Below are 15,619 nucleotides of genomic sequence, written 5' to 3'. Positions count from 1 at the left end.
TCTCTCTTTTGTCCAGTGGTTCCTCACACTCTTCGGTCAAAGAAACTCTGGGGTCACTGGCTGTGAAAATGAATACCGGAACGAGGATAATGAGGCCAAATAGGTTTGGCCCACTGCCCCTGAGGACAAAGATGCCAACCCTCTTAACGCTCTTTCCAGGAGGAAGGATCAGTTTTTGGGTTGGCCAAGGGACCATGCCTACAAATAGCCGGATAAACGTGTTGGCAGGGAGCCAAGGTGGCTCACAGTTACGTGTGTAGGTTTGAGAAGCTGATGCGGTCCGAGGGTGACACTGCCTTTAAAAAATACTACAATTCCCAGAGTGTCCTGCGGCTTGTGTTAGTCAAAGGGTCATGTGATCCACGCTCACGTGTTTCCAAAGTCCGCTCGGGAAAGACACCCACAAGGTTTGTGAACGGAGGTAGGGGTGGTGCAAGGTGGGGGCTGTAGGGTTTCTGGGTCCTCGAAGTCCGCATCGCTGCCGCGATCAGGTCCCAGCAGGGCTGGAGAGCCATCCTTTCTGAAGTCCTGTTGCACCGGCCCAGCCACGCCTTAGCCTGGCGGCTCTCCGCTCAGTCTTAGGCCAGGATCGAGTCCGCTCCCGAGTTACTCACGCAGCACACTGATTTTACGTCTCGCTCGGGGCTCACCCAAGCCCACCCTGGTCGGGTGCTCCCTTCCCCACCTCCCCTGCAACCAAATCTCGTGTTTCGGTGCTGGCACCAAGCTGGACTGGGAAGCGGGTAAGATCTGTTCCATCCCTCACCTAAGCATGTGTGTATCATCGTGCTCATAGTCTGGCCCTGCTAACTGTTCACCGTGACCTTAACGTAATCTCTTTCCTCCTCGGGTCTTTTTCCCCTGTCTGATCTGGCACTCCACTCTGTACTATGGGCTATTCAGAACTACTCCGTGTAACCCACCTCCCTCCACGCTCGAGGCCAGCCGCAAAGGCAAAATTCCTCTCTCTTTTGACTGCAGGTTTTAGGTAAAGCCTTGAGAAGAACTTGAGGCCAAAAAGGGATGTGAGGAGACACGGATCCTTTAGGTGGAGAGAAAAGCCCTCTTCTAGGATCACAGGTAAGCTGGGAACGGCGGGGCTGATGAATTGAGGTAGGGGTAAGAGCTCTTAGATCTGTGAGAGTCCTAGGGGTGGGATCACTCAACCTGAGCGTTTGTGCGGTTGCAGGAGAGCCTGGGCAGGGTGCCAAAGGGAGACCTGCTTCTTAGAGAGAGGCTTGGAGCCATGTGACCTTAATGTCTGTTGTGTGGTGTTAGCAACGGAACGGCTGACCTTAGACCTCTCTGGAGCTATGCCTGGACCTGGGGGTCTCCAGCCTGCCTTCACTACTTACTACTGTGAGATTTTGCCAAGTTGCTGGCTGGGGCCAGATTTCGTAAGAGGAAAAAGTCTGTGGCTAAGCTGATGTTTCTGACTCCGCCCCAGCAGAGATGTGTGCCCTAGGTCTACGTCCCTTAGTTACTTGATGGCAGATGTCCCAGAGCACCTGCGCTTTTCTCTTCCTTCTTGGGGGTAATGGCCCCAGCTCTGTCCACAATCAGAAGGAACACCTAGGAAGCGCCCCCAGGGGCCTCAGTCTATTCTAGACCCCCACCCCACCCCCGTGAGCTGACCTTACTAAGAGCAATGGCTTGAAATGGGACGGACAGGAGTTGTGGCTGAATCATTGCCTTTGCGGAGAAGAAATGCGATTTTTTTTTAATTTAGAGAATGTGAAAATGAATGAATGAATGAATGAATGAATGAATGAATGAATGGACGGACCATGGTTCTTGTGTGGTCAGAGAACAACCTGCAAAAGTCCGTTCTTTCTTTCCACCATGCGGGTCCCAGGGATCGAACTCAAGTCATGAGTTTTGGTTGCAAGCACTTTTACCCATTCAGCCATCTCACCAGCCCAAAATGGCAGCGGTTAGGGACTGACTCCCAAGCCTCGTCTATGGTAAGCGCAGGCTCTACCATCCCCAGCCTGGTAATGCTTTCTGATGTCAGCATGCTCTTCACGAGAATTTACACCATGGAAAGGCTGAGCGGGCTAAAGTGACTTACCCAAGGCCATGCATGTAGGAAGTGGCCGGGTTAGGCTTTAACCCTCTGAGTCTAAGAGAGAGCATAGCCCCTCCCAGCTCAGGTACCACACACACACACACACACACACACACACACACACCCCGCTTGTTTTATTTTTTTAAAGATTTGTTTGTTTGTCGTGTATACAGTGTTCTGCCTGCACGTATGCCTGCAGGCCAGAAGAGGACACCAGATCTTATTATAGATGGTTGTGAGCCACCATGTGGTTGCTGGGAATTGAACTCTTAGGTCCTCTGGAAGAGCAGCCTGTGTTCTTAACCTCTGAGCCATCTCTCCAGCCCTTTCCTTTGTTTTTTGAGACAGGGTTATCCTATATAGCCCAGTACTAGCCATGTGGTCCAAGCTCACCGTGAACTCACAACAGTTCTCCTGCCTCAGCCTCTCAGTCACTGAGATTTCAGGCACCAGTCACAGTGCTCACCTTAGGGCTGCTCGTGGTGTGGACTTGGCTTTGGCCCTTTAAGAAACATCCCTCTTGGAGGTTCAGACCAGCACTGAAGTAAGAGAACACTGAGGGTCAGTTCTCAGAGCTGAGCTCCCAAAGGCACTTGAACATTTGGAGAAGAGTGACCTCCTGGTTTTCAAGGAAGGACCATGGCTAAAGGAAAGCCTGCAGTTAGGTTATGCTTACCCAGAGAGTGAGCAGGTGACAAGCCTGTTATTGGTTCAGCAGGCACAGGAAGGAGACACAGGCGAACAGATGAACGTTATAGGCCACATAAGAATGTTCTAGAAATACTGATGTTATTTGGTCTTTGTCCATTCGTTCGTTCGTTCATTCATTCATTCATTCATTCATTCATTCAGTGTATGTCTGTGTCTGGTTTGGTTTGGGGATTTATTTTGGGGGGTTCAGTTTTTCGAGATAGGGTTTCTCTGTGTAACAGTCCTAGCTGTCTGGGAACCCGCTCTGTAGACCAGGCTGGCCTCCAGAGTGCTAGGATTAAAGGCGTGTGCCGCCACCACCTAGCACGTGTCTGTGTATGTAGATCAGAGGAAACTTGCGGGGGGCTGTTTCTCTCCTTGCACCGTGAGCGTCCCAGGAGTCAGACCCAGGTGATGCAGCGTGGCAGCCGTCACCTTTACCTGCTAAGCCATCCCGGCGTGCCTGATTTTGAATCCCGGCCACCAGTGACTGCTGCATGACCAAGTAAAGGTAGCATGCACAGTGCCTGGGCACCAGTATCTTTGGTGTCAGTCCTGTCTTCTCGGTTCTAGCTCACAGCTAATGATAAACACCGCAGGTCTGACCTCAGAGCCTGTAGTCTAGCTTGAGGAAACAAGCCTAGCGTGCACAGGGCTATCCTACAAACAGATGGAAGGAAACGGGTCTCGGTAGTGCCCTGCTCTGTAATGGCTCCGTGAAGGACTCAGTGAGGGGCGGAGAAATGGGGAAGAGATGGACCCTGTGAGTGACCAGCGAAGGGGCTGGGAATATTCCAAACACACAATTATAAGACTTGTTTTTCTGAGCCTGTGAGATAATTCAAGATGTGTGACCTGAGTCCAATCCCCTGGGCCCACATTGTCAAGGAGAGCACCAATTCCCAAAAGTTATTTTCTGACTTCCACCCAAGCACACAAATACACACAACAAATAAACAAAATGCAAACCTCCACACAAGCATACACACACACCACAAATAAATGAAATGCAATTTTAAAAATGATTTTCCTGTCACTGGGTGGTGGTGGCGCATGCCTTTAATCACAGCACTTGGGAGGCAGAGGCAGGCAGATCTCTGTGTTGGAGACGAGCTTGGTCTGCAAAGCAAGTTCCAGGACAGCCAGAGCTGTTACAAAGAGAAACCCTGTCTTCTCTGTATTGGTTTGGAGGCTGTCCTAGACTCGCTTTGTAGACCAGGCTGGCCTCGAACTCACAGAGATCCTCCTGCCTCTGCCTCCTGAGTGCTGGGATTAAAGGGGTACACCACCAATGCCCTGCTGTGGCAGACTCTTTTAATCTCAGCACTCAGGCAAAGGCAGAAGAATCTCTGAGTTCAAGGACAGCCAAGACTACATAGAGACCTTGTCTCAAAAAACAAAAAACTTATTTTCCCCCCTGAGGATCAATGTGGCAGGAATTGCCATGTGGGAGATGAGAAAGTTGACCTGAAATTTGAAGGGCCTTGAAAGCCATGCAGTTTAATGTCTGGGTTGCAGGAAAGCATGCTGGGCTGAAATGCATTGAAACTCCATAGTTCTTAGTAGCAGTTCCTATGGGGACTGTGTGGTGCTCAGACAACCTGGGAAGCCAGATGGATCCAAGTCCAGACTGAGTTGCAGCTTGCTCGTAAACCATCCTGGGTCAGTGCTTCTGTTTCTCAGAACCTTCTGATCACAAGGCTGCCACAAGACCAGATGATCTAAGACATGTCTGTGACACACCTGTTCCCTGGGCTTCTCCAGGTGCTGACATTTTAGCACTCCTCTCTTCTGTGTCCTTTACTCTTTGCAGTGCTGGGCATTGGTAGACGAGTGTTCTGTGACTGAATCTTCAGTACTCCAACCTCTCCCATTCTGTTTGTTTAGTTTTAAGACAGAGTTTCTCTGTGTATAGCCTTGACTGTCCTGGAACTCGCTCTGTGGACAGGCTAGCCTTGAACTCATAGAGATCCACCTGCCTCAGGAATGCTGGGGCTAAAGGTGTACACCACTGCTACCCAGCCCCCTCTTTTATGTTTAGATCTTCTTTACTTTTCTGAGTGAAACAAGTTGGTGAGTGAGTTGGGGCTGGAGAGATGCCTCAGAAGTTTTGTTTTGGTTTTTGGTTTATTATTTTGGGGGGGGGTTTGGAGACAGGGTTTCTCTGTTGATTTTGGAGGCTGTCCTGGAACTCTCTGTAGACCAGGCTGGCCTCAAACTCACAGAGATCCGCCTGCCTCTGCCTCCCAAGTGCTGGGATTAAAGGTGTGCACCACCAACACCCATCTGGCTGATGCCTCAGAAGTTAAGAGCAGTGCTGCTCTTCCAGAGGTCCTGAGTTGACTTCCCAGCAACCACATTGTGACTCACAAGCATCTGTAATGAGATCTGGTGCCCTCTTCTGGCGTGCAGGCATACATACAGGCAGAACACTGTATACATAATAAATAAATCTTCAAAATAAAGAGGGAGAGAGGGTGAAACAGGTCGGGTGTGCAGCTGACATGTTTCTATGTCTGTCACCCACACTGAACTCAATGCAGTGTTCTGCACAGAACCGCACTGCATCTTAGCCCTGTGGAGTTCCCACCATGCAGTTGGTCAGTGCCTGGTACTTGTATGGATCCTAGCCATGTGATCTTTGGAAAGTTGCATCATTTTTTTGTGTCCCAGATTCACCATTCCAGGATAAACATAATGTCTGCCTTTCTTTACCTTGCCTAGGTCGACAAGAGGCCCCCAGAGTATAGCCCTAAAGGGGCAGGTATTCTCTCAACTACCCCCAGGAATGTGGTTGTGAGGCAGAACCCATAGCTTTCGGGAGAAAAGTAGTCTTGGACCATGGCCCAGGTCAGCATCAACAGTGACTACGGCGAGTGGGGCTCCAGCACTGATGCTGGGGAGCGGGCCCGTCTGCTACAAAGTCCCTGCGTGGACATGGCACCCAAGAGTGACCGGGAGGCGTCTGCGGGAGATCCAGACAGAGGCACCACTTCTACGCTTGGAGCCATCTTCATTGTTGTCAACGCCTGCCTGGGTGCGGGGCTACTCAACTTCCCAGCAGCCTTCAGCACTGCTGGGGGCGTGGCAGCTGGCATCGCCCTGCAGATGGTGAGTGCACGGGCAGAGGGAGACAGTGCCTGTGGGCTCTTTGGTTTGCAAGACAGGCTTTGAACAGAGATGAGTGATAGAGGTAATATGCTATCATTCTTCCCCTCCTTATAACTGATAGACGGTACCAGTCTATTCCAGAACTTTCTTTTAAAGCTACCACTTGCCGGGCAGTGGTGGCGCACGCCTTTAATCCCAGCACTCGGGAGGCAGAGGCAGGCAGATCTCTGTGAGTTCGAGGCTAGGCTGGACCGACAGCCTCCAAAACAATACAGAGAAACCCTGTCTCGTAAAACAAAAAAGAAAAAGAAAAAAGAAAAAAACAAAACAAACAAAAAAGAAGTTCAGGCAGAAGGACCTTCATGAGTTCAAGGCCAGCTTATACCACATAGTAAATTGTAATCCAGCCTGGGCTACCAAGTGAGCCTTTATCTCAACAGACCAAAAAAGGGAAAGAAAATCACAGGTTGTTTTGTAGCTGAGTTTGAAGTTGTTTGGGCTCCATCCTGTTCTCAGTTTGCTTGCAAGTTTGAAATTTTGAATGAAAATCGTTTTTCTTGTTTTTTTTTTAATTATGTGTGAGTGTTTGCCTACGTGTATGATTGTATACTGCATACATGCAGTGCCAGTGGAGGCCGAAGAGGGTGTCAGATCCCCATGGAATGGAGTTACAGATGTTTGTGTGTGAACTCCCATTATAGGTGCTGGGAATTGACCCCAGGTCCTCTGAAAGAGCAGCTAGTGTTCTTAACCTACTGAACCATCTCTCTAGCACCTGAAACTCATTTTTAAAGAAAATTTCAACTTGGTAGCCTCTAGCCTCTAGTGATCTGTTAAAATTGTCCTGCAAGATAAGATCCAACTTGCAAACTTGCTTTGGACATTGGTGTAAGAGATGCCAAAAAAAAAAAAATGAGCTCAGAGTATCTTTCCCATGCCTTTTCATCTGTTCCTGGCTGCAGGGCATGCTGGTTTTCATCATTAGTGGACTTGTCATTCTGGCCTACTGCTCCCAGGCCAGCAATGAAAGGACCTACCAGGAGGTGGTGTGGGCCGTGTGTGGCAAGCTGACAGGAGTGCTGTGTGAGGTAGCCATTGCAGTCTACACCTTCGGCACCTGCATCGCCTTCCTGATCATCATTGGGGACCAGCAGGACAAGAGTGAGGTTCTCCCCAGTTCTCATCTCCGTCTCCTTGGCTTGAGGTCCTGGGGGGGGGGGGGGGGGGAAGAGTGCTTCACAGTAGGTCTTGCCCTCTCTTGGAGTCCTATTCCTTAGAGGGAAGCCTTAGGACCTGCCAAAGCAGGAGGGCCCACACCCCGAATGCCCTGGCATGACATCCCCTCCTTCTTCCCTGTGCAGTTATAGCTGTGATGGCAAAGGAACCTGAAGGGGCCAGCGGCGGCCCCTGGTACACAGACCGCAAGTTCACCATCAGCCTCACTGCCTTCCTCTTCATCCTGCCCCTGTCCATCCCCAGGGAGATCGGCTTCCAGAAATATGCCAGGTTTGGAGGTCCCAACCCAGCCCGGGCCAGGCAGAGGCTCTGATCAAAGGCAACTGGAGAGCCATTTCTGGTGGGAGCCCCTCTCCCACATGGCATCTTCCTGGGGGAGCAAGAGCAGGCAAACCAGGGCAGACCAGAGCTGCAGAATCCTAGGCCCAGGACTTATCCTTTTCCATTTATATCAAGGAAGATAGTGGCCTTTTCCAACATCGAAAGATGTGATCTGAATGTCCTTGTTAAAGAGGGGTTGGTGATGGCTGCCAGTGTAAGGGCAAATGCTGGCTGGGGCTTTGGCTTTCCTGGAATCTGGAAGATGATGATTCTAGTGTTGTCAGCGTGGTAGGGTCTCTCATGAGCTCAAAGAGAGGATGCTGGCTTCCTTGCCCTGTATCTGAAAAGCTGTGGGGTCTGGGACTCTTTCATACTTGGCCATCTCCAGGGTTCCTTAAATGTTAGCACCCCAGTCTCTGCCCGCTCCCCCTTTACCCCAGAATCTCTTAGCTCTCAGAGGCCAGGCCCACAAGATGGCCAGCTGTGAGCCTTTGCCACACCTGGGCTGCTCAAGCTGAGCTTGTGGCTGTGCTGTGGATCCCAGTTCCTGCACGTGGTCTCTGAACCAGCACGTGTCCCCTGACTGAAATGCTGACAAGCTCCTCCCTGTGGCAGGTCTCTCTGCAGCTTGCTCCTCCTGGATCACTATTTGGTGTGGTTGGTCCCTAGAGCAAGGGTGGCTACATCTGAGGATGGGGTTGGACAAGGGAAGGGGTGGCTGGGGCTGGGAAGCAGGAAGTCAGTCTCTCCTCCTTGGCAGTTTCCTGAGTGTTGTGGGCACCTGGTATGTCACCACCATTATAATCATCAAATACATCTGGCCAGATAAGGAGATGCGCCCAGGGGACATCCTGACCAGGTGGGTGAGGGTCCCTGGGAAGTGCGTGGGGTAGAAGCTGCTACCCAGATCGGGGATCTAAGGGTCACGTGGGTGCCCTTCCTGAGGCCCATTATTAGCTCATTGACACTGCTCATCCACCATTGCAGGATGGAGGTGAGAGGGTCTATTCAATGTCTAGACACAGTACTATGCAAAGTCCCAACTTGGTGAGACTACCAGGGAAAAAGTTGCACATTTTCCCAATCACTCTTTTTGGATTTGTCAGACTGGGACTCACGTAACCCATGCTGGGCTCAAACTCACTATGTAGCCTGGTCTTGAACCCCTGATCCTCCTGCTTCCACCTCCCAAGTGCTGGAATTACAGACACACACTCCACGTCTAGCTTTCCAGTTCCCCTTTTGTTTGTTTGTTTTTTATTTTTTGTTTTTAGAGGGACAATTCAGGAAAGCAAAGTCCCAGTTTAGGAGTCAGGAGTTCTGGACTCTGGTCCTAGGATGGCCTTTTGGAACCTGTCTCCTGAGTTTTTAAGTAGACCTGGGTTCTCTGCTCATGTGTGTTCACTGTGTAGGATGCTGGTTGTTGGAGGTTGGTGGCTGTCTGAAGAAGTGGGTGGTGGGGACTAGTGGCTCTGTGACATTGACAGGCAGGTTCACACTGTCTTTGCCCACAGACCAGCTTCCTGGATGGCTGTGTTCAATGCCATGCCCACCATCTGCTTCGGATTTCAGGTGCCAGCACCAGGGTCCCAGCTGTCCCGTTAGCTGACTCCCCCACCCTGGGAAGGACCCCAGATTATGGACAGGATGGTGGGATTCCTGGGAGGGTGGATGAACCTGGGAGGGTGGCTTGCTCCTTATCCCTGGAGCCTTTGCTCCCAAGGTCCCTTCCTTTGAAACCTGGAGATGGGGTCACTTCCCCACCATGACCACACCCTTCACCTGGACAGTGCCATGTGAGCAGTGTACCCGTCTTCAATAGCATGCGGCGGCCGGAAATAAAGACCTGGGGTGGAGTGGTGACAGCTGCCATGGTCATAGCTCTGGCTGTCTACATGGGCACAGGTGAGTGCTCTCCTCCAGAGGCCAGGCTTGGAGTGCTCCCACCCCCTCTTGAGTCCCCAAGGTTTCTGGTCCAGTTTTGCATGGGAAGCTCTCTCTGTACTCTTACCTCGATAAGCACTTCTGTAGACATTGACTTGAATTGGGCGCCCAGGGCTACCCCTCATCAAGGTGAGTGTGTTCCATCTGCTCACTGGTTCTAAACTGATGCTAAGTGACTATCAGAGGATGTGGCACGTGGAGAGGCCCATGAGGGAAAAGCCAGAATGAAGAAGAACATTCCAGAAAGAAACTGCAAATGCAGGGCTTCTGAGACAAACGGGGAGGAGGTCTGCATTGCTGGGGTGCAAGACGTTGGTACCTGTGAGGCTGGGCAGCCAAGGGGAGAGCGATGGATGCTGCCAGGAGCCTGAGAATATGCATTTCTTGGGTGGGAATTGGCCAGGCAAAGAAATCCGTGGCTGTTGCGTGGGTTAATTTGGGCAAGAGGGCAGAGATGAACTGGTATTTTCCATCCTCCATGGCAGCAGATGAGGACAGTAGCTAACTGGACTAGAGTTGTCCTAGCCCGTGAAACAACAGCAAGAAACACAAGAGGCAAACAGGCAAAGTCCCTTTGGTCGTGAGTCCCATGTTCTGACTGGTGACAGGTGCTAGAGAGAGGTGTAGAACCGGGTAACAGACAGGTGTCGGGTGGGGTAACTGGTGGGCAGCACAGCATCCTCTGAGGAGGGGACGTCTGGACTGAGGCCTGAGTGGTGCGGTGGCAGCATGGTGGTTTGGGCAGATGGAATGCTTGGTGTGGAAGTTAGGGGACAGGTGCAGGAAAGCAGCAGTGTGTGTGCTGATGGGACCCAGCACACAACACGGAAGGGGTGGGGGTCTGCTCTCGCTTGACTCCCTTTCTGAGGCTCGGTCCTCACTCCCAAGCTGCTACAATATTCATTCTGAATGATGTTGCTCCCATCAGGGGTACACATTCCATCCCTAACCCTCCTAGGATTTTCCCGGCCTCACCCTTGTCCCTGCTCCTAGGCATCTGTGGCTTCCTGACTTTCGGGGCTGCTGTGGATCCAGATGTGCTCCGGTCGTACCCCTCAGAGGACGTGGCTGTGGCCGTTGCCCGAGCCTTCATCATCCTGAGCGTGCTCACCTCCTACCCCATCTTGCACTTCTGTGGGCGGTGAGCCCCTTCCCCATCCTGTCTAGAGCCCCTGGGAGCCAGCACGATACGTGGCCTTATGGGAAACCTATTTTGTGGCAAGGAAAATTGAAGCCGGCAGAAAGAATCTGTGTACAGGAAGCCCTCTCCCATACTCCATGCCAAGCCCTGCTGGTTCCAGAACATTCTGTGGGCCCTGTAAGGATCTCCAGTCCAGATCCTTTCCTGAGATTTTATATGGACCCAGCCTGCCTTTTGGATGCCCCAACCCCTTCCTTTTTTTAAAATTACTATTAGTGGGTTTATTTTTTTTAATTTGTTTATTTATTATGTATGCAGCATCTGTCTGTATGCCTGCAGGCCAGAAGAGGGCACCAGATCTCATTACAGATGGTTGTGAGCCACCATGTGGTTGCTGGGAATTGAACTCAGGTCCTGTGGAAGAACTGCCAATGCTCTTAACCTCTGAGCCATCTCTCCAGCCCCCCGAACCCCTTCTTTTTATAAAGAGAATTATGGTGTCCGTGTCCAGGTGAAGAGGCAAAGCCCTTCCATAAACTTATCTGCGGCCCATAGCAGCCAGGGACAGCAATGGTCACAGATGAGGACCCAAGCTCAGGGACCACACTCGCCCATTCAGGATCTCCCCCTCCCTGCAGTAGTCAAAGCTCCCTGAGCCCCTCCTCATGTGAGCAGGGCAGTGGTGGAAGGCCTGTGGCTGCGCTACAAGGGGACGCCGGTGGAGGAGGACGTAGGACGGGAGCGGCGGCGCCGGGTCCTGCAGACGCTCGTGTGGTTCCTGCTCACCCTGCTGCTCGCACTCTTTATCCCTGACATCGGCAAGGTCATCTCGGTCATCGGAGGCCTGGCAGCCTGCTTCATCTTCATCTTCCCAGGTGCACGCCCCGGGCGCTTCTGCCTCCACACGCAACAGGACCTCCCTAGCCCCAGCCAGGGACTCAAAACCTGCTGGCAAGAGTAACCACCGGTCTCTGCCGCTCACTGACTGTCGCTCAGCTACACGCTGCCGCGTCAGCATTGACTCCTGGTGGGAAGATTGTGGTCTCTGCTTTGCTAATGAGATGTGGGGCCAGAGGCTTACAAGCTCCACTATCAACAGTCCATTTGAAGCCCAATAGTATGGCCCAGGTCTAGGGTCTCTACTCTCACCCTTGACTTTCGGGATCTGGCTAGCTTATTGCAGTCCAGAGGGAAGGAAGCCTTGAGACTGAAGTCATGAGATCCAAGTTCTAGACATAGGTCAGCTGCAGATCCATAGAAATCCCTCCTGCCTGCCCAGCTATGAGTTCTACTGTACCCAGCTCGGTTCTGTCCAAGGACCTCCTTAAAAGCCCTTCCCACTGTACATGGAGCAGGGGAGTCGTGCCTGCTCTGGAGTGGGCAAGATGGTGTGAGCTACCGCTGAGTCACTCTTCAGTGTGTCTGTCCCCTTAGCCCTGAGTCCTGTGTAGCTCGAAGGGTACGTGTTAGCCGCTGGCCTGTTTTGGGAGAGCAGAGGCCAGGTGTCCAGCTGGGTGTGGGTTGGGGTGGGATCTGGATTTCAGAATCTCTAGGAAACAACACTGCCTCCTGGTTGGGAGGGAGGGGGCCTGAGGGAGAGAACCCCTGTCACCTCCAAACTCAGAGTGGCCTCTTCTCTTCTAGGGCTATGCCTCATTCAAGCCAAACTGTCAGAGATAGAGGAGGTCAAACCAGCCAGGTAAGCAGAGCCAGCTGAGGGGCCTTTTAGGGAGATGAAAGGGGGGGCTTAAAATAGGCAAGGCATCAGCTGGGCAGTGGTGTCACACGCAGGTGGATCTCTGTGACTTCAAGGCCAGCCTGGTCTACAGAGTGAGTTCCAGGACAGCCAGGGCTGTTACACAGAGAAATCCTGTCTCGAAGGAAAAAAAAATAGGCAATGTGTCAGTCAACATGGACACTTAAAATTGTGGGGCTTTAGCCGGGCGTTGGTGGCGCACGCCTTTAATCCCAGCACTCGGGAGGCAGAGGCAGGCGGATCTCTGTGAGTTCGAGGCCAGCCTGATCTACAAAGTGAGTTCCAGTACAGCCTCCAAAGCTACAGAGAAACCCTGTCTCGAAAAACCAAAAAAAAAAAAAAAAAAATTGTGGGGCTTTTAGGGCAGTGGCACACGCTGCTACCTCCACACTCGGAGGCTAAGGTGGGATTGCTATGGTTTGGAGCCCCTGGTGCTGTACCAGTACTTTTACAAGAGGCTCAAAGGGAGAGCAGTATGTCGTGGCACCTGGAGTGTGTGGAGTTTGGTCGCCTGTCCATAGTCAGGAAGCAAAGGAGGCAAGGACACTCAGCTTAGCTTCTCCATTCTTAATCAGTCTGAGGTCTCTTTTTGTTTTTTTTTGGTTTTTCCAGACAGAGTTTTTCTGTATTGTTTTGGAGGCTCTCCTGGAACTCGCTCGGTAGACCAGGCTGGTCTCGAACTCACAGAGATACACCTGCCTCTGCCTCCTGAGTGCTGGGATTAAAGACATGAACCACCACTGCCCAGCCCGTGGCAATAGTTGTATTTCAGTACTTGGAAGGCTAAGACAGAAAGGCAACAAGTTCCAGGCCAGCCAAAACTATACAGTGAGACTTGCCTAAGAACATAAAGCAAAAAATTATTATAACATTTAAAAACAGATATGTCCTAAGAAAATAAAAATTACCCTTCATCTCAATGACGGTGATAACTCCCTGGCATTTTTGTTACATGTGGTTACAGATGGCTGCCTTGAGTTTCTTTCTTTTTTTTTTTTTTATTTTAAATTCCCTTTCTCTCTTTGACTGTGTGTGTGTGAACACATATCCACAGAGGTTAGATGTTTTCAATCCCAGTCTCCCCAGAGCTAGGGTTACGGGTGGTTGTGAGCCACCTGATGTAGGTCCTCTGGAAGAACACTGTGTGACCTGAACCACTGAGCCACCTCAGCCCCTGCCTTCTGTTTCCACTGAGTGAAACAGACCTCATTCCCTGCCGCCTGCTCTTTCCTCGGTGTTTTCCCATCGGAAGACTTGTATTCTACCGCCTAGAGCATCATTAGTCCCTTTGGGTCTTGGTCTCCTTAACTGTGAAGTAGGGTCACAGAGCTTTGTATGGGAAAGTCCTTGGGAAGCCTGGGGTGTTCTGCCTAAAGAAGTGGGGTGACTGATTATATTGGCTCTTACAGGTAGGAGTCTGCAGAGACATGGGGGAAATGACTGAAATCTTCTCTTGTCCTCTGCCCTACAGCTGGTGGGCACTGGTCAGTTATGGAGTCCTTCTGGTCACCCTGGGAGCCTTCATCTTTGGTCAAACCACAGCCAATGCCATCTTTGTGGACCTCTTGGCATGAACACTGCCTTCCAGAAAACATGTCCCCAAGAACCATCTCTCAGAGCTGTGGAGCTACCCCATGTCCCACATCCTGTGCCAGCCGGTGACATCTGGACACATTTTTCCAGGGACAGTCGTGGGACAGAATCAGCCGTGAATCTGTGGACAGCTCCCCACCCAGCTGCCTTCCTGCTCCCCAACCTTGGCATTGTCGTGGATGGTGACAGGAGGTCCCACATTGCAGGAGCTTCCCCCTTCCCCAGGTCTCAACTTCAATCCTTTGGGACCTGTGAACGGAGAGTGTCAGTGAGTCTCAGAAGAGAGAGACCATTCTGATTTCCCTCTGGAAAAAACAAACAAAAACAAAATCCTATACATAGTGCTGGCATCCACCACAGAACTTGTCGGGACTGTGCTCTCAATACCTTGGGGGTTTAGTGCCTGCCCATGTCTCTCAGAAGCCCATGATGGCTTCTCCTGGGACCTGACAACTTCCAAAGGAGTCACTGACATCATAGTTGTCCATTCCCCTATGGGACCTCAGGGTCCCTACCCTGACTTTGTCCAAACCTAATGGTCCAGGTTGGGTATCCTCCTGTGCCCTCAGACATCAAGTCTAATGTTTACAAATGGCACCGGCCTGGCTCCGGGCTCGGGGCTGCCATTGCCACGGTGCTGTGAGCCCTCCTCCGTTAGCATTCCACATGGACAGAGGGTCTATTGTCTTTTTCAGATTCCAGCTAGGCCTGTCTTTTCAGAGGCTCGGGGTGGGTCACCACAGAGGCTTGGGAGTTTTGGGCCCTCCTTCCAGGCTGGATTGCCCAAGGTGAAGCGTCAGCACCGTTGCTTCACCCCTCCAAGCCTTCCTTCCTTCCCGGCTAAACCTTCCCTTACTGTCTCCGTCCTGACTGTTCCTTCTGCTACCACACCCCACCCATCCCTCACCCCTTACCGTCCCTTTGCTTTCGCTCATGGGTGGGTTTTGTTATTTGTCAAGGGGAGGGGAAGGCTCCAAACCCTGTCGAGCCAGCTTGCCCGGCTCCATACATCTGTCAGGCCTGGCCTCAGTGCCTGGGAACCCCACTGAGTTACACCTGTCTCAGGTGAGGTCGGGCCGGACACTGTACTGTGCCTGCCTTAGCCTCTCACCTACCCTTGCTCACTTTTGCAAGTCCCAAGTGCAGAACTGGCCTCTCTCCTCATAACCTTCTCCATCTATTCTGCCTAAAACCCCTATCCTGGAAGTGAGGGGGCAACTTCCCAGCATCCCTCCAACTCGAGTCTGTCCAGTTGCGGCGGCAGAGGCCCAGCAACCAGACTAGCTGAATCGCTCTTTTCCCATCCATCTCGGGCACCCGTCCGTCCTCTCTGGTCCCACACTGCTGGTTTCCCTCAACCTCCAAGTGCTGCCTTTCGGGGTGGCCAGGCCTAAAGCTGGGGTATGGCGTACAGACAGACCAGCTGAGACTGTTGACCAGCTTCAGCTTGACGTCAGGACCCGGTCCTTTCCTTGTCCCCTAGTGTCCTGCTGGCTCTTTTCTACCCAAGCACACGTGGAGAAGTGGGGATGGCTAATAAAGGGGCTTGCACTGCGGAACTGTGTCTCTTTTATCTTGTGCTTGGAACAGAGCCCAGGCCACAAGCGGCAGGAAGGGGGTCTGGGGTGGGAGGAGTGGATGACACTTGACTCTCCACAGTCAGGAATGGCACCCGTGGGCTCTCTTACCGAGCAAGAGTCTGCAGGAGGTTCTGGACACCTCCCTTTCTGCATCCTTCCCTGAATCTTTCCCCACTGAC

The 15,619-nt window shown here is 51.9% G+C and overlaps 1 protein-coding gene across 4 annotated transcripts; it reads left to right on the top strand.

The window, feature by feature from the left end:
- The first annotated feature begins 315 nt into the window (after positions 1-315).
- Positions 316-15,416, top strand: Slc38a7 (solute carrier family 38 member 7). 4 transcript variants are annotated; one of them, XM_013119486.3, is made up of 12 exons: positions 316-407; positions 982-1,080; positions 5,483-5,869; positions 6,832-7,030; positions 7,231-7,375; positions 8,187-8,285; positions 8,941-8,998; positions 9,217-9,331; positions 10,364-10,511; positions 11,187-11,386; positions 12,156-12,210; positions 13,739-15,416. In XM_013119486.3, the coding sequence occupies exons 3-12, from the start codon at positions 5,600-5,602 to the stop codon at positions 13,839-13,841; spliced, it is 1,392 nt and encodes a 463-aa protein (XP_012974940.1). In that variant the 5' UTR covers positions 316-407; positions 982-1,080; positions 5,483-5,599; the 3' UTR covers positions 13,842-15,416. The 4 variants fall into 4 exon arrangements, 3 of the variants coding, with proteins under 3 accessions (XP_012974940.1, XP_005078701.1, XP_021087792.1); XR_001196976.3 differs by lacking the exon at positions 316-407 and adding an exon at positions 414-743 and having other exon boundaries at positions 11,150-11,386; positions 13,739-13,826; XM_005078644.4 differs by lacking the exon at positions 316-407 and adding an exon at positions 414-743.
- Positions 15,417-15,619: the final 203 nt, after the last annotated feature.

Source organism: Mesocricetus auratus, unplaced genomic scaffold, assembly GCF_017639785.1.
Source record: "Mesocricetus auratus isolate SY011 unplaced genomic scaffold, BCM_Maur_2.0 Super-Scaffold_100714, whole genome shotgun sequence".
NCBI lineage: Eukaryota > Metazoa > Chordata > Mammalia > Rodentia > Cricetidae > Mesocricetus > Mesocricetus auratus.
This window is presented reverse-complemented; position numbering and strand designations above follow the sequence as displayed.

Coding starts and splice junctions, on each gene's coding strand:
- Slc38a7 (XM_013119486.3), top strand. CDS start 5,600: ATGGCCCAGGTCAGCATCAACAGTGACTACGGCGAGTGGGGCTCCAGC. Junction 5,870..6,831: donor CTGGCATCGCCCTGCAGATG/GTGAGTGCACGG, acceptor TCCTGGCTGCAG/GGCATGCTGGTTTTCATCAT. Junction 7,031..7,230: donor TGGGGACCAGCAGGACAAGA/GTGAGGTTCTCC, acceptor TTCCCTGTGCAG/TTATAGCTGTGATGGCAAAG.